The following is a 24,666-nucleotide window of genomic DNA, read 5'->3' as shown; positions in this document are numbered from 1 at the left end:
AAATAATTGCAGACCAATTTGTGGTCTGCATGGTGGCGTTTCTTTTTAGCTTTGCAGTGTGAATTATATGTACTTCTAGCTTTCCCCCTGCAAAAAACTACTATCTATCTCACAGATATTCATCAGATAGATACTCACAGTTTCAGGATTATTTTCAAAGATTTCTCTGGCTTCTTCCTTATTGCATAATTCTTCAATGCACTCTCTTTCTAAGTTTCCCTTCTTACTTTCTTCCATAAAAGAATTTGCTCGACGTTTCCTCACCAGGAACTGAGAGGCGTACTGCTGAGACAAAACTTTGTAGAAACAAAGGACCTCTGTTATTTATTTATTAACAGTTGAAAAACACTGTAAGCACTGAACAAATATGAGAATCTAACACAAAAATGTGAATTAAATGCTTAGTCAGGAGTTGCTGTTTGCAATCATTTTAGAAAATCCGGGCAAGAAATCCTAGGAGTCTGTTTTCTGTATGTAGGGTAGCTGTTTCTGACCAAAAAATCCTGAGTCATCAAAAAACCATTTGCGCAACGCTACGCCTGAAGCATAATTTAAATGTCATATTCAGGACAAGATATTTTTTTTAGCTATGGATATTCTAAATGTGAGATATGTGACCAATAAATGGAAAAATGCTGTGAAGCCTTTTATATTCTGAGTCTACTTAACTTCTGAGAGATGAAAAATGTGTCTTATAAAATCAGGCTACCTGCTATATGTAATTAACATAAATGTTATTTTATTTTTCAGAACCATAAAGAACAAGACAAAGTAAAATGTGGGAATGATATCCTGAGAAATATCAAGGCAGACAACCTACAAATATAGTCACAATTTACCACGACAAAATACAATCCTAGCCAACTTTTATATTTCAGATCCGTCATGTTATCATAGAATCACAGAATTGGTTGGAAGGGACCCTTCAGATCACCTAGTCCAACCATCAACCTAAAACTCACAAAAACCATCACTAAACCATAACTCTAAGCACTACGTCTACCTGTCTTTTAAATATCTCCAGGGATAACGATTTCACCACTTCCATGGGCGGCCTGTTCCAATGCTTGATAACTCTTTCAGTGTAAAAATTTTTCCTAATATCTAATCTAAACCTCCCCTCACACAACTTGAGGCCGTTTCCTCTTGTCCTATTGCCTTATGTGTCATTACTTGATTTTCATGTATCTTGTTATTGTCATCTTATTGACTTTTACACAAATTGTAAACAAATAAGCAAGTTGAGAAATTATATTAAAAATGAAAGATGCCCGTTTCCTTCGATGTTCTTTGTAGAGCACACAACACTACAGGAACAGCAACTAAATTAAACTTCCTTGTTAGTCTAATTTTTGGACATACCTTGTGATGAAGAGAAAAATGGATGAGCATAATTGGAAAAAGTCTAGCTCATAGGGTTAAAGAGCATGGCCAACGTATGTTAATTAGACAGCACCATACTTCTACACTTGCCCTTCTTTTATCAGCCTTTGCACAACTTAACCTCTCAGACTAGCACAACTGCATGAGGGTCATGACACCTGCAGTGAAAACCATATACAGGGTACATACGTATTCATCGCTAGTCTACCAAGAAGATCAATTCAAGCAGACACAGTCAATTCAGTACTGTTTATGAGCACGTAATACCTCAAACCCAAAGTGCCTTTACAAGACATGCCAGCAGCCAAGTGCCAGAGAACAGCCTCCAAATGTCTGTGCTCTAACAGGAAAGAAAAAACTTAAAAAGTTTATTAGAAAGAGCAGTTAATGAGGCACAGAACTTGAAGCGAGAATAGCTTTCAGGTGACAGATGTAACGAAAACCATATCATCCTAAACACATTACTAAAGGTCTCTATCAAGTGATGGGGAACAGAACTGAAGCACTCTGAAGTGCTGCAACGCTGGAAAATGACCTGAAGAAACCCTTCTGTTACAGCATCCTAAATGTATTTGATGGTGGGATAAACGTGTCACTTCAAACTGATCTGTTTGCTTTCATTCTGCTAAGAATCTTTCTGGTAAGGCAATAGGTAAGATTTCCTGATGTAAGGTGGACCCTACTACAGCATACCCCTGAAGTTTTGAAGCACACCTTTATCTCAGAGGGCAACCGGCAAGTTGCTTAGAAATGCAAGGAGGATAAGTCAGCTTGTGCCCTTCCCCACTACTAAGTGTATGAGCAAGCGAGTTTGCTATTTGAGGATTCATTTCTTATATACGTGTTGATGTACATGGTGGTCTCACCGGAGAATGTAAAGAAGTCTGTAAGGTGACAACTGATCCTCTAGAAAGCTGGTCATAGAAAGAAAAGTCTTACCTTACTTTCTGGGCCCCCACTCCCAGAAATTCTTGGCACAAAAGAAATGATTCAATCCTGCTTTCTTCTTCTACTGTTTCCCACTTTCACGAATGTTAAGGTATGCCATAAGTACCTCTCAAGGGCTATTAACAACGCATTTCAAGAGCTGGATTTGGATTCTCTGGTTGTTACATATCCTTCATACAGCAGTTAGGAGAAGCTTTTTCTCAATCCACAAGCCCACCACTAACCTATCATCATCTGCCAGGAGACTGGCAAAAGCACAGCAAGATCACAGGACAAGAAGGGCCTCATGAGAGCTCTTCTGAGCCCTAACTGCACTGGAAGCATACCCAGAAAAACATTTTGTTAATTTATTTATCACCAACTGTTGCTAGCAGTGTCATTTTCATTAATTTGGGTAAATGGCTGTATTTGTCATTACATAAAAGCAGGCTAATAAGAAGGATGCAGAAAGTCCATCTGTTGTGATGCAAAAGGAGTGACAACAAAATAGTAAAATTGTGCATTGTACCCGCCGATTTTGTTTACGTTGGAGATTTCTACCAGCGCAAGCATGCTGACATAGCTTTGGGGCAGAGGCTCTGTGGTGTAGATGAGGTCTAATTCATAGCTAACTTTAAACAATCTTGTTTTGACCTTTAGCTACATCATTCTCATTTTGACACAGTTTTTCAGTAAATAAAGCACAAGAAAATTCCAAGTGCAGGGAATGTTCTTGAGCACATTACACCAGATGTTACACTCCTACCTCATGTTTTCAATACAGTGGGGTAATGGAAACAGGTCTTTTCCCTGACATCCTGGTAGTTCTGCCTTCTCCTAAGGTGATTTCCTATGACTTCTGAGTTTAAATAAAACATGTAACTCGATGTAAATTACATATTTTTATTGCAAGTATTTCAATTCCCATGCATGAAGTTAGGATTGTATTTACTCAACTGGCTTTCCCTTACAAAGATTATGACAGGACCTTTATTAAAAAAAAACAACAAACAACCCAGATGATTGCTGCTCCTGCCAGTTTGATTACAGGAAACTCCAGCCCACTTCTGGCCCTGCCAAACCAATAGTTAACCCTTAAGGAACTCCGTGTGCTTCATTTGGTTATCACCGAAGCCTTATGGAATTCAATAGCTTTACGATTTCAGTAAGTGTTGTACAGACACTGTGTAGTGATTACTTATCAAGCACCTGTTTAGAAGTAATGCTACTGAAAAAGAAAAATAATGGGGGGAGAGGATGAGATTCACTGGTTTCTTACAGCTGTTTTGTAGTGCAGATGCAGCTAAAAACCTGCCTAAGTGGGCTAGTTAAACATAGCTAAGAGCTGCTTACCTAATTCCACAGTTGTGGAAAGCAGTTGTAGCCTACTAGTGCTCTCTGACCGCTAAACTGAATAAAAAGGACATGTGATGCCACTGTAGAAAGTGGCATCATCTTGTTTGTACAGCTGTTATATTGCAATCAGCTCCATAGCTCCAGCCACTGGAGTCTCACGAAATGCTCATCAGTGACATAAGCTTTATGTAGACAACAAAATAAAGCCAACCAATTACTAATGTTTGCCAGTTCCTTCTCCATCTTATCCAAAATGTGTTGGGCCACTAGATGTTGGACCAAATGCAGACACACTAAGACTAGCAGAGAGGCAACTTTCCTTTATAGTTACTGAATGGTACAAGCTGCATTATTAAGATCTTTCTGTTTTCTCCCTTTTTTTCACTGTTCCAGAAATCCCTGGCCAGGAGCCAGGGACAGGAAAGCAACTACATGGACCACAGATATTTTGCATGAGTAGGACAACTTCTAATTTCCCACTGTTCATAAAAGAGAAAATTGACAAGGTATGCAACGGGGCAGATAAATGGAACAGAAAATGTGACGAAAACAGGAGAAAAGAACATTACGAAATATTTATTAGAAGATTTATTTTTAGGACCTGTTCAAAAATGCTATAAAATGAACTTTCATCTTTCCATACTGTTCCCTTCATAGTCAGAATCCCTAGCATTCAAACAGAAGTCCGAATAGTAAACATTAGTTTTTTCTTCTGTTTAATCATTAGTAAAAGACGTCAGAAACTGGCTTACTTTGAGCTCCAATTCTGCTTGTTCCAGATACATGTTGTCTTCTTTTAGTACTATGCTCAAAGACTATAGTGTCAAAGACCTAAGCTTTGATTTTTGTATTTATTTGTGGCAGCATGTAGTTCTTACTTAGGCTGATAGGTCTGAACTTATCAAGAGAGTCCGGGCTGCTTGTGTGGACTCCACAATAACGTCACTCTTCTGAGACCATGACCTATTGAGTAGTTTTCTTCCAAGCGAATCATAGAATGGTTTGGGGTAGAAGGGACCTTAAAGATCACGTAGTTCCAAGCCCCCTGCCATGGGCAGGAACACCTCCCACTACACCAGGTTACTCCAGTAATGTTTGTCCCATCCAGCCTGGCCTGGAACACTTTCAGGGATGGGGCATCCACAGCTTCTCTGGGCAACCTGTTCCAGTGCCTTACCACCTTCATGGTGAAAAATTTCTTCCTAATAACTGATCTAAACCTACCCTCTTCCAGTTTGAAGCCATTATCCTCATCCTATCACTGCACGCCCTTGTAAAATGTCCCTCTCCAAGTGTCCTGTACTTTGTACAGCTTTTTTTTTTTACTAGAAAGCTCCTACGAGGTCTCCCCAGAGCCTTCTCTTCTCCAAGCTGAACAACCCCAACTTTTTCATCCTGTCTTCACAGGAGGGGTGCTCCAGCCTTCTGACAATGAGCCAAGCGCTATTTGAAGGCACAGCTCCGAGCTGCAGAGCTGCGTTTTCGTCCGCAAACGGCTTCTGAGCCGCGATCAGACTCCAAACTCCGCTGCCCCAACAGTAACGGCTGGCTTCGAGAAAGCAGCCAAAACCGATGGGATCAAGGCGCCCCGCCGCCGCAGCGGCCCGGTGGCACCTACCCGGGAAGGGAGGAAGGCGATGCACCGGACCGCGGGGATGGGCCGCCCCTCGCCTCGCTGCTGAGGCGCCCGCCTGCAACACCCCCGTCCCCACTCCCACGGGGGACGGAGCCGGCCCCCCGCTCGGCACCTCGCCCCCGGCCCCAAGGCGCCCCCGGCGCTGAGGGACGGGCGGTTGGGAGCGCGAGGGCCGCCAACGGACACCGGCCCGCGCTCCCCAGCCCTGCTGGCTCCCACCCGCCCCAACCTCGCCTCACTCACAGGTCGCGGCCTCCGCGAGGGCGATGGCCACCGCCAGGCCCGCCAGCAGCGGGAGGCACCGCCTGCCCCGCGGCCTCATCGCTACCGGGGGGGGGCGGCCGGGACCGGGCACCGCGCCGTGACTGCGAGGCGCCTCCTCTGGGCGGCGGGGTCGGGCGAGCTCTCTGGGGGCGGGAGGGAGGGGCAGCGGGGCGGGGGGAGGCTGGGCCCTGTCCGGGTAGCGTTGTCCTGCGGGAGCGTCAACAGGGCGCCGGGCGCAGCGCTGCCGGCGGTTCGAGCCTGACCCGCGGCCGCGCCGCGCCGCGCCGAGGGGCGGCCCCGAGCATCCTCCGCAGGGAGTAGCTCCCGCCGCGCACAACCAGCGAGAGGCAGCAAACCACGGAGGGCCCCGCACCGTCGGGAGAAGGGCGGAGCGGGGCCGGCGGCGGACAGTACTGTAGGGTCGCGCCGTTGTTTATTTTCGGGGGGGGGGGGGAGACCGGGCACGGGGGATAGCGTTGCTGCCTCGCCCCCTTACAGCTGATTGGCTGATCCTCCCCGGGCACCGGGGTAGCTACCCGCTCCTATTGGTTAGCCGCGGGCCTGCCCTCCCCCGCCTCTCCGTCCGAGCATCGGCGTTGCCTGCCTTCGCGCTCCGCTGCTGCCGCCGCCAATTTTGTCCCTTCCCGGCGCCCGTCGGCGGTAACCAGGGGTTACCGGCCTGGTTACGCGTCCCCACTGCCTCGGAGATCGCGGCTTCGACCAATGAGCGGCTTCGCGTGAGCGGGGCGCCGGGCACGTGACCCTGGAGCGGCCGCGTCGGGCCCGGCGCGGCGGAGCCGAGCGGAGAATTCGCCGTCGCTGCCTTCCCCTTCCCCGCTCCCCGCCTTCGGACGCGGCCTCCCGCCGCTCGGCAGCAGCGCCAGGTCCCGCCGCCGCGGCGGGGTCGGTCTGCGCGGCGCGGAGCTGTTAGTGCCGTTAGCGCCGTTAGCGCGACCGGTGAGTGCCGCCGGGCGGCGGCTGCGGGGGGGCTGCCGGCCGCCCCGGGTACTGGTGTGGGGCGGCTGGTTGTGCGGCCTGGCCTTGCCCCGACCCGGCCTGTGTTTCCAGGAGCGGCGTGTGCGGCGGGCTGCCGGCGGTGCCGCGGGAGAGGGGCGAGGGCTGGCGGCCGGGGGTCGGGGCTGAAGGCCGGGCGCCCCGCCGTGCGGCGGGGTGTCTTTGGGTGCTTGCGCCTCCGAGGAGCGCCCGGAGTAAGTTTGCCCTCGGCGGGGCTGCGAAGTCTCCCGGGTGGGCTGGCGGGTGGTGCCGCCCCGCCGGGCTCGGGTCCGGCGTCCTGCTCGCTTCCCGACCGGCAGAACCCGGCTCCGGTTTCTTCAAGTCCCGGTCCATCGTCGCCACATAAAACACATGGGTGTGTGTCCGTAGTGACGGCCTCGGGCTGTTTGGCAGCCAGTTTGTAAGTCTTGAAGCAAGAAAATCTGCCAAGAAAATATACTTGGAGTAGATTTTCTCTGTAATGTTGATTTTTAAAAACCAAAAAATTACTCCCTCAGTGGAAGAGCGAAGCGGAGGAAGTGTGCCTGAAAAAAAGTGACTGGATTTTAGGGCTTCTTTTTGGAAACACGAGGAGGGTAGGAACGTGACTGGAAAGTGCAAAACTGACTTGAACTGCTAGTCTTATAGTAACTTTTCATTACGGAAGAACTGGTGGTCCTAGAGCTATTTCTCACAAATACTTGTATGCTTCAGTCTCAAGACATTATAGTTCTTTCTTGCACGTCATGCACCTGTTAACTATGCTGCAGTTTTGGCAGAGAGGATGACATTGACGTTTTTGCTGATTATGCTTTCATCACTGCTCAATCCCTTGGTTTGCTCTTCAAGATATAATAGAATCATAGAATGGTGTGGGTGGGAAGGGACCTTAAAGATCGTCTAGTTCCAAACTCCCCTGCCACAGACAGGGACACCACACAGTAGTCCAGGTTGCTTAAAGCCCCAGTGTCTCACAACCCTCACAGTAAAGAATTTCTTCCTAATATCTAATTTAAATCTACCCTCTTTCATCCTATCACTACACTCTTACACATATAAAGATAATGCAATACAACTAAAATACTGACTTCTTACAATTAAAAGTTAAACAAGAAACATCACAGTAGGAAGTTAAATAATTAAACTTTATGAGGAGAGTCAGCTTTAAACATTTTTTAATTATACTTTCTAGCAAAGTGAGAGCTTGTTATGACTGAAAAAATTCTCTATCGTAAAAGCCTCTACCAAAGGCAAAACATTTAATGTAAACTCTGACATTGAAATCTGTAAAAAGTGCTTGTTTTGTACTTTGATATGGAATTAGATAAACTTATTCATCAGATGACTTTGGATGTTGGACTTGTTGGTACCCAGTGCTTTGGATCACATAACATGCGGGCTGCTAAGTAGCTCTTGATCTAAATCTAGAGTGTAGAGTTAATGCAGTTGTCTGACATGTATTTCTTAGTCTCTGTAGTATAGGTTTTCTGTTCTCTTACCTAAAAATGTGATCTTTGACATTCTTGGTTGTTTACATTTGTGCTGACCTGCTAGCTAAATGGTATACTAGCTAAACGACACGGTTTTACAAATTTCTGAGCTTGTGGGTGTGTTGGTTTTGCTTCACCTCAACAAGCATAAAGAGTTCAGTCTGACAGATATAATAGTTGGAACAACTCCCTGAATGTTGTTAATGCAACGAATAAAATACATGGGGTATGTTCCATACATATTTCAGAGATCAATTTTTTGCTAGTTCAAGAAATGCAGTCTCTTCAAAACAGCATAATGCAATGTGATTTGCCTCTCTACCGTGATTTTCTCATCAGTGTTGAATGCCCTTTCTTTCTATAGCAGCATGTTTTGGACACTTTTAATCTTATTTGTTACCTCCTGCCCACCCCTCTTTGGGGTTTCGTATTTAGACAGAATTCCTCTGCTATGATGTAGTTGTCCTCTGCTCTTCACTGTTTAACAAGTTTTCTTCATCTCATGAATCCCATTTGAATGCTATGGGCCATATTTGTGCTTTAGAGCAATTTTGTGACAATTTGCAAAGCTAGACAATCTATATAATATGGAATGGGAATTGTTCTGTGATGATACTCAGGCACCAAAAATGTTACGCTTCTGTCAGCGCATTGTTCATTGAGCTTTTACATTTTGCTTTTCAGCAGAACTAGCTGAAAATTTGTATAACTATGTTCTCAAAGTTAGCTTTGTTGGTACATGCTTGTGGGTTGGAGCACCATGTTCCACTGCATGTGAGGTTTTTTGGATTCTTCAGAGCCTGGTTTTAATACTTGTAATAGTTATAATCGTCTTGCTCTCCTTTTTAGGAACTTCTCTGCTCTTCACACATTAAGCTGTCCTGTGGAGAAGCTATTCTCAGGTGTTCTTGTATACTGGAGTATAAATGTTTAAAAAGTATCTGTTGTCTCTGCTCTGGAGGAAATCTGACCCGTTTCTGACATTGAATGGTAGCAGATCCACACAAAAGCATCCTTGAATACAGCAGCTTCATAAGATGAGGAGTTGTTCTCAGGTCCTACCTGTATAAATTATCTAAACCATCATAGTTTATTGGGGAGAAGATACGTTTGTTAGGGATAGTTCCTCAAATATTTTTTTTATTTTCGTTGGTCTAGATTGGGAAGATGCAAACTTTGGAAAGTTATCATATGTAGTTATTCAGTTTTCTGCATAATTTGAAATTACCTTAGTTTGAGGTTATTTATAATTTAAAATATAAATGGAATTTCTTTAGGTTTTGTTTGTTTGTTAATTTTAAAAAGGAATTTTGAGAAACAAGCTTTAGGAAACTTGCTGTGGTAATTCAAAGTGTCACTCCTCTAGTTAATCTGCTCATGGAAGCCAGTTAGCAGTATGGAATATCTGTCTATATCTCAGCTGCTCTGATATGAATCCAGTTGTTTGGTTTTTTATTAGCTTAAGCTGCTGATCAAAATGGGAACTAAGGTGATATGAGCCTGTGAGCTGAGGTGATAGTGCACATTTTTCTGCAAGGGTTGTGATAATCTCTGAAGGAGAGATTGGTATGTCATTAACCACCATGCCCTGTCCCATGATATATGCATGGATATTATTCCCTTGTTCCATAGCCCCCCCACTTCCATGCCCCTTTCCCAAATAAGAACAGTTGATGACTTGGGACCCATCTCTGGAAGTGGTCTCTAAGGGCAGGATAAGTGGCATGTTGGATAGTTGGGTGCCAAGACCCACTTGGATTGGGTCACCACCACACTCGCCTCGTTCCTCATGAGACTTATCCTCCTGTGGTTCAAATGGTTCCTGCTGTACTGTTCCTGTAATGTACAACTCAAATCATGGGTTATTTTTCCCCAAGCTTAAACCTCCTTGATATACACTCTGGATTTCCTCATCCTTCCACATTACCCACCAAGTGCACTTGGGACGTCGAGCAAAGATAATCCCACAAATGGCTTTGCCTTTTCCCAAGGGAGGAGAAATACCCACTGCCTTTCTCAGCTGCTAACAAGTGCTGGACTTTAATATGCAGTAAAGTAATCAAGTTTAGTGACCAGCACAGGACCCTGCCAATTAAGAACTATAACGTGCTCAGACCAAAGCTGTCATTATCTTGAGCCCCATATTGGGCACCAAGAAGGACTGTGGTGGATTGATCCTGGCCAACAGCTAAAGATGCACCCAGTGACTTGCTAGATGGGGAGAAGATAGATGATGACGACTTGTGGATAGAAATAATGGCAGTTTAATGGGGAGAGCGAAAACTGCATGCTCAAACAGAGCAAAAAGGAATTCAATCACTACTTCCCTTCAGTGGGCAGATGTTCAGCCACTTTCTGGAAAGCAGGACCTCAGCATGCTTAATGGCTGCTTGGGAAGACAAACACAATGAACGTTCCCCCTTCCTCCTTTTTTCCCTGAGCTATTTTTTTGCTGAGCGCAACATCATGTGGTGTGGAATATCCCTTCCGTTACTTGGGGCCAGCTGTCTTGGCTGTGTCCCCTCCCAACCTCTTGCTCACCCCATCCTACTGGCTGCAGGGAGAGGTGGGTAGGGCAGAGTGGGGAAAAAAAGAAAGCCTCAGTGCAGTGCAAGCACTGTCCAGCAATAGCCAGAATATTTGTGTGTTATCAGCAGTGTTTTAGCCAAAAATACAAAACACAGCACCATGAAGGCTGTTGCGAAAAAAAAAAAAAGTAGCAGCCAGACTGGGTACATCATCCTATCAGGGAAGTTGTGGATTTGAACTCGTGAAGTAAAATTGCCCAAAGCTTGCCAGTGAAAGGCCTTTACCTGAACAACTACTGTTTTTCGCAGTAGGATTATTGTAGCTGAATAAATAGGGGAATTTTGCATCTTTGTGCACTTGACTGCATTGTTTGTGTAAGCATTACTGTTTCGTAGCTAAGTGTGCGTACAAAGACATAAACATGAACAGGATCGCACAGTTATTCTCCGTTGTTTGTTCCACAGAGCAGCATCAGAAAGAGTTCCTCTGTTTCTCTCTTCTGCTTGAAGAGTAGGAAGTGGGATTGTAAAATAATGGAAGTACTTGATACTTGTATTTGATTAAGTGACAATTACTAGATATTTAGCTGCCAGTTCCTCAAAGTACTCACTAGCAAACCCAGTTTCCTTGTTGTGGGATCTTTTCGTGTAAAAGAAATTGACAGTTAAATGAATATACTTAACTGGTAGGACGTTCTTTGTTTGCTTTTAATGTCTTACCCTGTTGTGTTCTTAGAAGCCTTACTCATGCTTGAAATTGGTCCTTATTTTCAGTCAATCAGCAGAGCTGTGGGATATGTTAGCGAGGCAAACAGTGGAGTTTCATAGCTTGATGTGTCTTTCTACTCTCACTTGCAGGTTTCCTTATGTGCAGTAGTCTTGCATTATTATTTTGTATGAGTACTGTGTTGCTGCTGCCCAGATATGTAAAATGGGAGCAGATGAAGCATGAGAGGATGGAAAAGTGGAAGACATAATGAGACTGTCATGGGTCTGACTGAATATGACACACTCTGAATAAACAGGCTGCTGCTAGGGAAATGGCTTGCCTTGGTTATACATAGGTGCTAACTGTGTTTTGTTGTTTTTGTTGTTTTTTTTTTTCTCTCCCCTGCCCCATTCCATGCTAGCAGTGACAAGACAACATCTGGGCCTCTGCAGCAGTTTCTCTCCTGGTCTTCTTGGGTTGTTCTGGCCTGTCCACATTGTTTCTGTCACTGTCGTGGCTCTGGATGGCTAGTGAAGAGGGATGTTCAGTCTAATGGCCAATTGCTGCAGTTGGTTAAAACGGTGGCAGGAACCTATCAGGTAAACATGTGAAAGTATTTTATGTTTCTGTGCTGACCTTCCCAAACTGTATTTCATGTCCTCTTGCCTATGTTTTACTGTATTTGTTATATAACATTGTTTCGTATTTTTTAATTCTAAGACAAAATCTGTCATTTTTTTCTCCAAGAGAGAATAAATACATCTTCTGAACTTAAAAATGAAATGTTAATCATCTCTAATTCAGGTGCTTTGTTTCCAACTTCAGGAGAGTATAAAGTTCAAAATATTTTCCTTTGCATGCTGTTTCTTCAAGTCGAGCATTGTGGGGTGATGCTAGAATGTTTATGTAAAGTTTATTTTTTTTTTTGTCTTATTGTTTCAGTTTCTGCATTTTGAAATTCTGAAGTGTAATGTGTTAAAACACTTTGTTGTCAAGAGTAGACTGTAGCCCCAGTGTTTCTTAGTATTGTCTAAGTATCTTAATGCTGCATTTTGTGGGTAGCCTGGTGATCTGTTCTCATTTATGGAGTTGTACTGTTCTCGTTTGTTTCTGTTACTTTTACTTTGACATCCTGCATCTTTTTCCCTCCAATCAGCAGAGATGCACAGATAGTGCATAGTTTGTTGCAAACTATTGGCAAACTATGGGGAAGGGAAATAAAGGGTACACAACACTTATTCATACTCCAAGCTCATGTAGGAGGATTTGCTCTTTTATTCAGTGCTACATAGTTTAGGTTTTACAGAAGGTGCTGCTGTTCAAAGAACTGTATTGGATTGAATAGCTTTCTGATTATAGACAATTGTGAGTTTATAAATGTTCATGGCTGTTTTGGTTTTAGCTTACTTTTAAAGTATATTTTACTATGATCAGAGCTTTTTGGCTCTTCTGTAAGAACTTGCATAAATTATACTTCATATGTGATGCTATTGTAGTTTTAAGGCAGGAAATGACAATGGTTTTAGTATTCCTTCACTTAAAGGAGCATAAAATTGAGCAAATTCCTTTGACTTCTCTGAGTCTTTGTGAATAGGAAGAACAATGGAGGTATACACATAGATACGTTTTTCCTATTGTTTCACTTACAGTCCTATTCTGGGATAAATTCTGACCTGTATGCCAGTTTGCTAATGTGTTGTACATACTCAACACCACTGGTTTGCACATTTGCAGTCTAGATTCCTCGTGCTTGAAACGATGAGTACCGTTGCTGCTTATTTGCAGCATCTGATGTTGTCTAGACAAGCGATGTATACTGTTGTTCAAATGCACTGGTTGAGACAGAAATAAATTTCTAGTATAGGCACAACTTTGAGGCAGAGAGACAGTAAAAATACAGGGGAATGGAAATGAAATTACAAAAATTGTTAGAGACCATGACCACACCAAAAAAAGGATAAAATTTACAGTACAGTGAAATTAAATTTCAGCAGGCAAAAACACCAGTTGAAAGCAAAATCATTGTCTCATGTGAAACTTACAGCACAATACTAGACCTCTCATTTCATACCTTGTTCTGCTGTTCTGTCTAATCAGATAGTTTGACATATTGAAAGCCAGATATGCAATTATAACAATGCCTGCTACTTGGTATTTTGATACCCGTTCTTTCTACTACTTTGTCGTAAATTTGCTATGCTTGTATAAAAAAACTTAATAAAATAAGTGACGTCTAGCTAGAGGAAAAAATATTTGAAATTTTTTTTTTTTTTCTCCTTATGGAGGAAGGTGACACTAATAATGGTGGGTCTTGATAATGCTGGTAAAACTGCTACAGTCCGAGGAATTCAAGGAGGTAAGCGATTAATTTGTTTAACATCTAAATGGAGCGTTGAAAGAGATAGTATAATTACTGATTTTCGATCATTTTAATCTAAAAATGTTGCTTCACCTCTTAGTTTATCTCTCCCTCGCATATTGTTGAAAGAAAATTTTGGTGATTGTACCAACATCAGTGAAATTTATAATAAAATCAGTGTTGTAAGTGGAGGAGGAAAAGGTCCAAAAGAAGGAAATTGCATGTGCATGTATATAACATAAAGGACGGTTCTAGTCATACATATTTTATATCATTATTTATTACAAGAAAAGCACTAGCAATTTTCTAGGCACTTACTTCAGTAAGAGATCACTTGATTTTGGAGGGTACTTTGCACCATCCAATGACACGTGCAAGCAGGATATAATTTGAGATAAAACTTGTGCTTATGAAAACAAAAATTCTCTATGTGTTTGGTTTTCGTTGCATGTTTTTTGGGGTTTTCTTTGGATTTTTTTGTTTGTTTTTTTTCCTCTTGTGCGTTTGTCTTGCAAATTAACTTTCATCTTGTGTAATAACAAGAGTGTACTTAGTAGTGTTTTGGCAGACTGGGAAACTCCACCTTGACTTTCTGTATACGCATGTTATGTAAGTTCACAGACTTGCTAAAGTGTGAATAATTATGAATATCCTCTCATTTATATTCCTGAATCTTTGCCCTGACAATGTAGGTGCTTCGTTATTTAGCTTTCCATTCTGTTTCAAAACCAACTTTAATGCCTTTACTGGCTAAATGTGACAGTTATTTTTTTAAAGTCCTTTTTTTTTTTCTGGGAAAAATGGGATAAAGATGGGTATATCTAAAGGGAAACTCCAGGAAAAGATAGTTCTGACTTTCATGACTGTTTCCCAGCACTTGAATAGTGCTTGCCTTAGAAAGCAATTTTTTTCCTTAACAGGGTTTGCAGAGATTATAACCTTCAGTTAGTCTTCAGGGTTGATAAAACCGGTATTTTTGGTCATCCACCAGTCATACAGCCTATAGGAGGAGACTTCAGTTATGATTGATGGGTTTTAGCAGAAACCAAATATATTTCAGTTCTGAGAACTCTTAAACCTGGGCAAATCAGCATGGTCACCGAAGTCATATTTGCCAAAATGAATCTGCAGCTTATATGGCAGACCCTGGGTTTACATTGAAGACTGTTTATTATTGGAGACCTCACTGTAAAATTAGGGGCAGATGTTTCAGCAATATCCCCTTACGTTCAGCACCATCAATAACTTCCACCATTAACCAGACCTCATATTAACATTGTTCTTTCTTGCAAGAGCACATACTTATGGCTCACACTGCAAAACCTTCTTCAAAATAAAGTCTGCTGAGTTTTGAAGCTGTAGTTTCTCACAAATGGGGGTCCTGGACCCTCTCTTGCTGGAGTCTTGGCTTGCGCTGTTCTGGCCAAGGGGTCTGTTCTGAATCCCCATCTCGGCTGCGTGTGAAGGCTTCTCTCAAAAAAGGAACATGGTTGCAGAAGGCTGGTGGTGATTTAGCTTCTGCACTGCTCTTCAGACCTCAGTGCTTTTGACCATGCCTTCATTTCTTCCTCTCAACAAGCTGAATTTTACATCTCTCTCTCCTGCTTTGGGCTACCAAGCTACATAAAACAGTTGAAGAGACCCAATGAACTCACCCCTGTAGATACAGCTTACTGGTGTGACGCAACTACAGACTTTCTTTGCCCTCTGGAGAGGGAGACAGCAAGCAAAAATATTAAATATAAAGCTATATTTTTTTGGCATATTGCATGTCAAACTAAAAAACAGAAAATAAAAATAAACAAACAAAGGCCAAAACCTGATATTGAATAAAGGGAATCAAGTAGTTTACATCTCAGAAGAACATGGTTTCAGTCACTTCATCTCAGCCCTTGGTTTGAAGCTGTTCTGGCAACCATGAGGGATAAAGAATAAATTTGTCAGAGCAAAAGGCTTCTCGGGTCATAATGCATTAACTGTTTTGTTTGTTTTCCTTCTCAAACTTGGATTAACACCATACAAATGCTGTGTAACTGTTCAGATGGGAGCATTGGTGCTGAGGGGGAAAGTAAAAACTGCAATACACTGAACACCACTGCTAAATATTACATTTCTTTTGCTTTCTTCTGTCTTCCAGCCCCACCTTGGTGTTCCTATCTGAATTAACGTAAAGTAACTGGTTGAGAGACTAGTGCGTTAATTTGAAATCACCTGGGGAGAGAGAAAATCTTAATGTAAAAAATATGTGGTTAACAGTATGGTGTTACTTAACAGGGAGGGTTTGCTCCATGTTGTTAAGATGTGAATTTTGCTATGCGTATCGCAACATAAAATCCTCCTTAAATAACTAAAGATACTTTTTACTGAAGGCTGTCTTCTTTGAACTCTGACAGAGTCTCCTGAAGATGTGGCTCCAACAGTTGGGTTTTCCAAGATTGACCTTAAACAGGGACGCTTTGAAGTCACCATCTTTGATTTAGGAGGTGGAAAACGAATTCGGAATATCTGGAGAAATTACTATGCTGAATCCTACGGTGTAATATTTGTTGTGGATTCCAGTGACATTGCAAGAATGGAAGAAACAAAGCAAGCCATGATAGAAGTTTTAAACAGCCCCAAGATATCAGGAAAACCTGTGCTAGTGTAAGTAATGTTAATAAATGTTCTCCTAATAATCTGTAGTTTCGTGAATTTTGACCTTCAATGTACTATCTAAAGAGGTGGTTATGTATAGTATAAACATAAAGTACACTAATACTACTGTAACTTTAGCAGTTTTACAGTATTTTTGAAGTATTTATTTATGCTGCTCTTAGTATTGTACTAGTGAACAAAGTCTTCTCTCTCTCTCTCTCTCTCTCTCTCTCTCCATGGTGATATGCGGAATCCACTCAGTGCATCTGACATTTGATCTTATTTAGTCCTTCTCAGGGATATTTATTTCTCTTCTCTTTCATTAGCAGTGGAAAAATAATAAGTTGGGTTGGGTTTTGTTTTTTTTTTTTTACTCTTTAAAATTCTAATAATACTTGAAAAGGTATGATAGATTAAAGGCTTTGCAAGTTTGGCATGGAAACATGGTGTAAAAATAGTTACTATTTAGGCCTACACCAATTACTTAAATTGTAAATGGTTCTTTATATTCTGCAATACCAGTAATCTCTCAGCAATAAATATCTTTTTCACTTAACACATGGTGGTGCTGCTGATACATGATCAGCAAAAACTCGTTAAAGAAGGCTTGCTTTAATAGTGTTTGGTATGTGCTTTTGTTTCAGTGCATGTGTTTTAATGAAAAAAAAAAAACAAAGTTAAAGTTTCAAAAAGTCTGGAGAGGATCTTTCAGGGAGTGGATAGATTCACGAACTTCTCTGCTTAAAAACTAGGTTTTGTAGAATATTGTAAATAATATATTTTATTAACTTCAGCCACACAAAAGTTGAGGACAAATGCCCTTTTGAAGTTACAAAATAAACTATGGAAGTTTAAAATGGTTTATCAGGACAACAACTTTGTCTGGTGGGCATAAGACCTCCATAATGCAGTAATGGCACATTTCTGTGATGTAAAGAATCTGTAAAGCTAAGAGGAGAGGCCTCTTACTTTTAATGCGTCGTCACTTTTAGTGATGATCTGGTGGTTTGAGGGGGGAAACTGGCTAATCTGTTTTGATCAAGTGGAGTGTAGTTCAGCAAGCTAATAGTGTATATGTTGAAAAATAGATTAGGTGTTAACTTCCATTGCTACCTGAATGTTATTAGTATAGGGAAGGCAATAAAACCAACTTGATGCAGCTAGTTTAACTCAAATCTGTTCTGAAAATGCAACTGTGACAGTTCACAGCTGTGCAGTGTTTCTAAACAAATACAACTTTTAGTTTTGTTTTGTTTTTGTTTTTCCATAGAAATCTCTATGCCCTGATCCCATAATAGAATTTATTTGGCTGTACCTGCAGAAAGCCCACTCACTTTCCTGGGACTTGATCCTGCTTTTTGATGCATGTCAGTAGCTAATCAGAAGGCAGAGTGTATTAACTGAGTCTAATGGTGACTAAACTAAGTTTGTCGATGTTATTGCTTTCTAATTGATTGAGCCTCAAGCCTTTGAACAGAATTTGGGCTGTGTTCCTGTGAATTTGCAGTGTTCCAGTTCTGTGTAAGGGCCCGGTAGTTCTTTGTTTTATCCTCACTATACGAGCCTGCATCTTGAGTTACAAATTCTTTCCTGTATTGTCTTCGTTTGCTGTTTGGTGTCTCTGTTCATGGCATAGCTGTGCTACTCTTGGCACGTTCAAATTATGTAAATCCTAGAATTTGTTCCAGTATTTGAAGTACTACTTTTGTTGAGAAGTAGGAGGGCTTGGTCAGTAAGTACTCACTGGTGTTTGTGGTATGGAAATAGAGTGCTTAGCAAATGAGATTAAACTGATCCCATGCACCTTCCCTTCCCTGAAGACACCTTTGGAGATGCAAACACCCATCGCTCATACTTGCCAAATAAAGAGTTCTGTGGTGTAATTTTTTTCCCTTAAGTCCCTAAAACTGAAAAATGAAAATGTATCAACAGCAAAAAAAAAAAAAAAAAAAAAAAAAAAGGAGGAAACATCAGATTTCCAAATTTGTGATGAAAGTTAGCCTCTTTTAATGTTTCCTTCTTCTAGGAATGTTCAGCTTTTGTTCTGTTTTTTGTTTTTTAGTAATGAGATATTTGGTACCCATATAGCAATAAGTTCTCTAACGTCTTGTGAAGTTTCTAATTAGTGCATTTTAGTCTGTGCATGTATGTGTGAAGCCCAGTATTTACTGAAAACAATATAGTGACCTCTGAGTATTAAGTCCAGGAAAGTTGAAGTTTACTTTCGGTAATTCCCTTCTCTCCCATGCTCTTGCAGTGCAGAACACAATCTATTTCTCTTTTCATAGAATATTGTTATAATTTCGTGCCAGAAGAGAGAGACTCCTCCTCTGTTATTTTCACACTCTGCAAGTGTGTCTCTGGTCTGGATTACTGCTTTCCTCCAGCATATGAAATAAACAAGGAGAAGCAGAAAAACAGGTGTAATTTGCTTATTCTCTGCTGTCTGTAGGTGGACAGATTTCTCTGCTGTGTTATTTGTATGCTTAAATACAAAGCGCTTGCTCATTAGGGTTTTAATAATTACCAATTATCATCTAAAAGACTAATAAAAGAACTTCAACTCTAAAGGAATGAAAAGGAGTGAGCTATAACTTCAAAGTGTGTATGTGCTAAAGAATGACGAAAGAGGTATTGGTGACTTGATCAGAATGAAACAATTAAAATGTTTATACTGGATATTCATGTTTCTTTTTAAGCATAGATTGAACTAACATACCAAAATTTCAATAGGCAGCACTGAATTTTAGTCTAATGGTATTTACCCTAACTTACGCTGTATGCAGTATTTTGTACAGTGAAGTATATGTAAGTATGCTGTAAGATTGGATGCAAGTCCATTTTGGATTTTGAAGGCAGCAGTAGAAGTTGCTCTATATGCAGTATCAGGTGTATCACTGTGTGTACCTGGCATCTGCTTGTCTTTGAAATAACCTGCTCATTATGCCTTTTTTCTGTTTTGCCATTTTTTGTTCTTTTTTTGTGTGCTTCTGGTAGATTATAATCAAAAAGACAGAATTACTTTTTTTTTTTTTTTTTTGCATTTATGGGCTATCATCTATCTGGACAAAACTAATTTTGCCAGTTGGATTGGGGAAAAAGATGGACGCCTGAAATAAACCATTGCTCATCAGGCAATGAAATTAGTGTATGTGTAAAGGAACATTCCAGTTGGGTTATCAGTTTCATGTTTATGGCTGTGCTTTGTAATATTTTTGTTATTAGCTAATAAAACTTGGGAAGGAGTGATACTGGAGTGGTAGCAATGGTAATGAGGCAGGAATTTGCCTCTGGATAAGAATTCTGATCTGTCAGAGTTCTCTTCTTAATCTGCCCTTATACCACGGACTACCTCAGCATGTATAAAAGAGAAACTTGAAACAGAAATTGCATTCCTTGTTAGGTAAATTAACACTTAGTAGAACTTTCATCCCGTTTTACTTTTAGAGTTTCTGGTGTTCGGAACATTAGGATTTGGATTAACAAGAGTGCTGCTGTTGAATGCTTTTAGAAAATTGGTCGTTCAATAATAATTCCAAGAGGAAATAAAATACAATTTTTATAACTGTACTAATGAATAAACGCATTTCCTAATATGCTCACCTTTTCTTACATACTCTGACCTCTCTCACTAGTTCCTGAAGTTTTACTCTCTTTCTCCTTCTCTTCCCTTCCTCTATTCAGCGTTTCTTCTCTGGCTGGGTAAGCTCATGCTGTGTCTGGTTGTGGTGCAACAAGCGAAGTACTCAGCTGTCTGTTGCCTTTGAGAATAGGTAAAGTGAATGAATTAAAACTAGCTTTGGTCTCTCTTCTACCCTTATGAATTTGATATAGGTCAGGGGTATGGTTATTGTAGGAGCTAACTGTCCTTGCAAAAATGGTCTAGAAAAAGTAGTCAGGGGGGAAAAACCCTTTTTTACTCAGGTAAGCAAATTTTGTTGTGATGTAATGAGTAAAATATACGCTGAATCATGATGTTCCTTTATCTAAATATATCTCCTTTTTATCTTTAAAGATTTGAAAAAGAAAATAATATATCCTAATTTAACTGTATGTTTCTTCTTGTAAAAAGATAATGTTGTTTATAAGTATGAGGTAACATTTAAATAAAAGTATTCTCTAGTTGTTTGCTGTTACATGATGCAGGTTTATCCACTGCTCCGCTATGCAGTTGGGAGTTGAAAAAAATCAAACAACCAAAAAACCAAAAAAACCCACCAACCCAAACCCACAAAAAACCCCAAAACCAAAACCCCCACCAAACACAAAAAAAACCTCACACACAAAAAAAACCAAGAATAGGAACAAATTTCAGCAGTGATACACTTAATGGTCACCAAGAAAGGCTTGGGAGTCTTTGAAACACAGTCCTTAATAGAAGTAGACAAATTAAACATTTTTTTTTCCATTTTGAACAGCAGAGTAATTATGTGGTTTGTCTACATTGAGAGATTTAGTCATCCCTCTCCCCACCACCCTATTTTTCAGGTTGTTCTTTGGGTGCTGTCACCACAATAAGCCACACTGTGTATGTGTCTGCTGGTTCACTTACTTCTTCTTGGAGAGAAATGGTTTCGTGTCCTCCCTCTTCCTGAGAGGACGTACCCGTATAACACTGTAGTTTGGTCAGATAATTAGGGTGTAGACCATACCAACTTCAGCTTCTCCTGATCAGGACAAGTCTCCAACACTGCATGAGCAGGTCTTACACACTATGTGCCCTCATGCTATATACCAAAACTTTACGTGTATGATATCAGCATGAACAATTATTTCATGAGGTACATTGCACTGATCATTAATTTGGACATGCTGAATTAAGAATAAAATAATTTTATATATGTAAGTCCTAAGGCCAGAGGGATGTCGTATGCAGTCCAACAGGAGACGGGGGTCAAGTGCTGTAGTGTGGATGTGACCAGTCCTCTACAGAAGGGGATCTCCAAAAGCTCTTCACTCCAACCAGTGTACATGGGTGCCAGTCCACATCACTTCATCCAAGGGCCAGAGCTTGCTTTCTGGCACTATCTCTGAAGACAGTGTAGTTATAATTTATCACCAGGTGAGCAACTAAGTTAATGTGTGTATTTGGAAGAAGCAGGGGAGAAGAGGTGGGAGAACAATTTTGGTTATCTTGTCTAGCTGGGACTGTGATGTGTGCAGTAAGTGTTTTAATCATAATGTATAGGGAGGTATGCAAATGAAGCCCTCGATTCTTTCATGAAGTATGTGGAAAATTGTGTCCGCAACAAATATTTTAAATTCTTCCCAGTAGAAGAGTAGGTCATTGAAAAAATGTATTTTATTCTGGAAAAAGTCACGTTTTTCCTTAAAAATCTGCAATTTTTAAATGCTAGCTTTTCCCAGTAAATATGCTATTTCTGTTATTTCTTTGAATAATGGAACGTTTCCCAGAATATTTTTCCTAATTTCTTTTACATCTGCCGAAACAAGCAACAGACCTCTCTGAAAAGCCCTGGGAATTAATGTCAATTTGCATCACTGTGTGTTGTCTTAGATGTCTTTTTGTTTGTAGTCAACTTTATACTGTGAGTAGCGCTAGCAAGATACCACTGTGAATTATCATGGGAAGGTGGGTCTTATTTCACAGTGAAGAACAGGATCCATTACTTAAGTTTGAGATGCAGTCTTCATTATGGAGCAAAGTAGAGTTGGAGTCACTGGCCCACTCTTCCTTTTGGCATCTTTTCTTCCATCCCAATCTATTGTATTATGATATGCCCTAATCCCATAGTACACCTATTCATGTAGTAACTCTGATAAGGGATAAGAAGAGACACTGATAAGAAAAGAAAAGTAAAGGGGAAGACAATTCTTGCTCCTCATCCTCCCTGATAAAGGAGTGGATAGTGAGCCTGAGCACTATTTAGGTGAAGTGGAGGCCCAATAACCTGGGAAGAGAACAGGCTAAATCATGCAATGTGGGTATAGGATTGGTACTAGACACAATATTACAGTAATGTGGGGATATAAGAGTTCTGATATTGTTCAGCTTGATACTGGCTTCAAATTGTGGTATCTTATTATCTATCACAGCCCATGGAGGTATCACCGTATCATTTTAAGATGGTTTTCCTAAAGTGCTGAAGGTATTGGCTGTTATTGACTCTTAGTACAAATTACTTGAAGACGTTAAACTTTATATTTGGCTTTTTTTTTTTTATTGTTCTGTGTTACGACTTAATGTATGTATGCTTTGCTCATGTAGGCCTCATTTAACATTCGAGAGCTTAAGTAGTTAATCAGTCTGTTATGTTTGCGGAAACTGAGTTGTAGAAACTAAGAGTTCTTGCAGTTCTTACATTCATGGGTCGATTCTATGCAACCTTAAATTCTCTTCTAATTTTTTTGTCCTTCCTTTTATCAAGCAGGAACAGTTGGACTTCGTATTATGTAGGCAAATACTGTTTTTCTTTGGGGTTATTTTGGGGTTTGGTGGGTTTTGTTTGGTTGTTTTTTTGTTTTTGGTTTTTTTTTTTTACTTTGGTCTGAAACACATGCAAGAGAAAATACAAGTCTGTGTGCTATGGCTGATATTTTTATACCACAGAGATTGCTGGGCAGATATTTTTTATTTTTTTTTTTAGTATAAAGTTACTTTCTACGTGCTATTTTGGTGATGAGGGATTATAGTTATTAATATCTCGTATTCCTTATTAGAACACTAGCAGTTCTGCTTTAATTTGCTCTTCTGCATAACTATGTAACTAGAAAAAACACTGGAAAGTTATTTTAATGATTACTGCAAAGTTTCTGCTGTTAATCATTTTGAATGCTCAATATAAAATCCTCATTATGTCAATGTAAGTTGTAGTTAATACTAATTACTTTCAGCTAATAGTACCTCATATAAGAAAAAGCTTTCCACAAGTCTTTCTGGTTTGCTCTCTTCTCAGTTCTTCTGCAGCGTGTTATATATATTTCTGTTATGCCATTTTCTAACCCATATACAGCTGAAAACTACCTGAGTTAGTTACATGTGTGTGGATAGGCAGCTGTCTTCCTGAGTATCAGTGAAACTCAAGTTTTCTTCCAGGATTTAAAGTTGTTGTTTAACAAGACCGTATTTACTTCAAAGGAACATATCTGTTGTGCGAAGAGGAAGGGCTAGCCCAGGAACACAAATTTCTCTCTCAGATAAGGATGCTTGTGTGAACACTCCTGTATGGGGGATGCTGTGTAAACAGGTGGTGTTTGTTGTGTTTTGGTTTTCTCTTCTGTCAATGCTGGCTGCAATAATCCTTCACAGATGTACTGTAATGCCTTTCTTTTTAAGGGCCCAGGAGAGAAGGAAAGGGCTATCTGTTATGCACCTCTGTTTATTTCCTAAAAGTAGAAACAGAAGATGGGGTGGTGTTTCTGTGTAGTGCATATTTCTGTGTGTATTATATATTTTTATACACATACGTATATATATGAAAGAGCATGTTGGCCATAGCAACTTTTTTCTCTGTATTGCCTATTGGCTAGTTTCTACTCTGCCCTTGGAATCTAAAGGTAGCTTCCATATATGTAACAGTTAAGGGAGATTATTTAATGGAATAGTATCAGTAGTGTCATTATCTAATTTCTTTTTTTGTCACTGCTGTGTAAACAATCTTTTTCACTTTAAGGTTCAGACCACTGATTGTACTTTGATAACCGGGATGACAGGTATCCAACTATTTATAAATATCACAATGTGAAAATCATTTGGTAGTCCCTTTTCATAGTAGATTAATTGCATCTAGTGGAAAAAAAATCAAAGACATCTAGCTCACCTAATGTCTTGCAGAATTGCAGTGCAATTTGCTCCAACTTCTCTGACTGTATCCAGATATAGTGGTATTGATTGTGTCTTTGCACAGCATAAAGGAGTTCAGAAATATGTTCCTGTTTTGGTGTTTAGTTTTGGTGTTTTTTCTTTTCCTTTGGAAATAACTTTATCTCAGTTGCATTTTTATTTTCTGTTAAATTGCATTAGAGCACTATTTCTCCTTCAGTTCCAGAAGGGCAGAACGCAACCATTGAGACAATGGGAAGCAAAAGCACCCCGCGTCTGTGAGCTTCTCTTTCACTGCAGAAATAACTGCGTGCTGCAAAATAAAGCAGCGTTATACTTACTTTCATGCTAATTCAGCTGTTTCGTAAAGAACATCTAAGTTCTCTTCAGGGACAGTTTGAGTCAATGGCTAGCTGCTCTGTTCTAGGTATGCAGAGAGGTATGCACTTTAGGCACTTTCCTTGCATACTTACATGAGGATGCTAGGCTTTTACAATTAGCAAAATTTCATGGAGCCATTTGGAGTTCTGGAAATGCGCAACTAGTTCCTCTGGCAGCTCCTGTAGTAGTATAAATAAATACATGTCCTATACCGTGTCTGGTT

At 40.7% G+C, this 24,666-nt stretch overlaps 2 protein-coding genes and 1 long non-coding RNA gene across 11 annotated transcripts in view; 2 read left to right on the top strand and 1 right to left on the bottom strand.

The window, feature by feature from the left end:
* Positions 1-1,179, top strand: part of LOC134521871 (uncharacterized) — a 114,244-nt gene extending 113,065 nt beyond the window's left edge. For both annotated transcript variants that reach the window (XR_010072888.1, XR_010072891.1), the window contains one exon: positions 751-1,179. This is a non-coding gene — a long non-coding RNA (uncharacterized LOC134521871). The remainder of the gene's footprint in view (positions 1-750) is intronic.
* PROS1 (protein S) overlaps positions 1-5,758 on the bottom strand; it is a 35,927-nt gene extending 30,169 nt beyond the window's left edge. The window contains exons 1-2 of the mRNA XM_063348850.1: positions 5,546-5,758; positions 139-296 (exon numbers count right to left, since the gene is read on the bottom strand). Of these exons, the coding sequence (XP_063204920.1) occupies positions 139-296; positions 5,546-5,624 (237 nt within the window). The 5' untranslated portion in view covers positions 5,625-5,758. The remainder of the gene's footprint in view (positions 1-138; positions 297-5,545) is intronic.
* Positions 5,759-5,924: 166 nt separating this feature from the next.
* ARL13B (ADP ribosylation factor like GTPase 13B) overlaps positions 5,925-24,666 on the top strand; it is a 46,963-nt gene continuing 28,221 nt past the window's right edge. For 2 of the 8 annotated variants that reach the window (XM_063348899.1, XM_063348890.1), the window contains exons 1-4: positions 6,252-6,523; positions 11,708-11,885; positions 13,572-13,642; positions 16,039-16,288. In XM_063348899.1, coding sequence (XP_063204969.1) covers positions 11,827-11,885; positions 13,572-13,642; positions 16,039-16,288 — 380 coding nt within the window. In that variant the 5' untranslated portion in view covers positions 6,252-6,523; positions 11,708-11,826. Of the gene's footprint in view, positions 5,982-6,250; positions 6,524-11,707; positions 11,886-13,571; positions 13,643-16,038; positions 16,289-24,666 lie in introns of those variants that run through there. The other 6 variants (XM_063348880.1, XM_063348907.1, XM_063348926.1 and 3 more) reach the window with 6 other exon arrangements.

This window comes from Chroicocephalus ridibundus, chromosome 1, assembly GCF_963924245.1.
Source record: "Chroicocephalus ridibundus chromosome 1, bChrRid1.1, whole genome shotgun sequence".
In the NCBI taxonomy this organism is placed as follows: domain Eukaryota; kingdom Metazoa; phylum Chordata; class Aves; order Charadriiformes; family Laridae; genus Chroicocephalus; species Chroicocephalus ridibundus.
The sequence above is the reverse complement of the archived record's forward strand: the minus strand, read 5'-3'. Positions and strand labels throughout refer to the sequence as shown.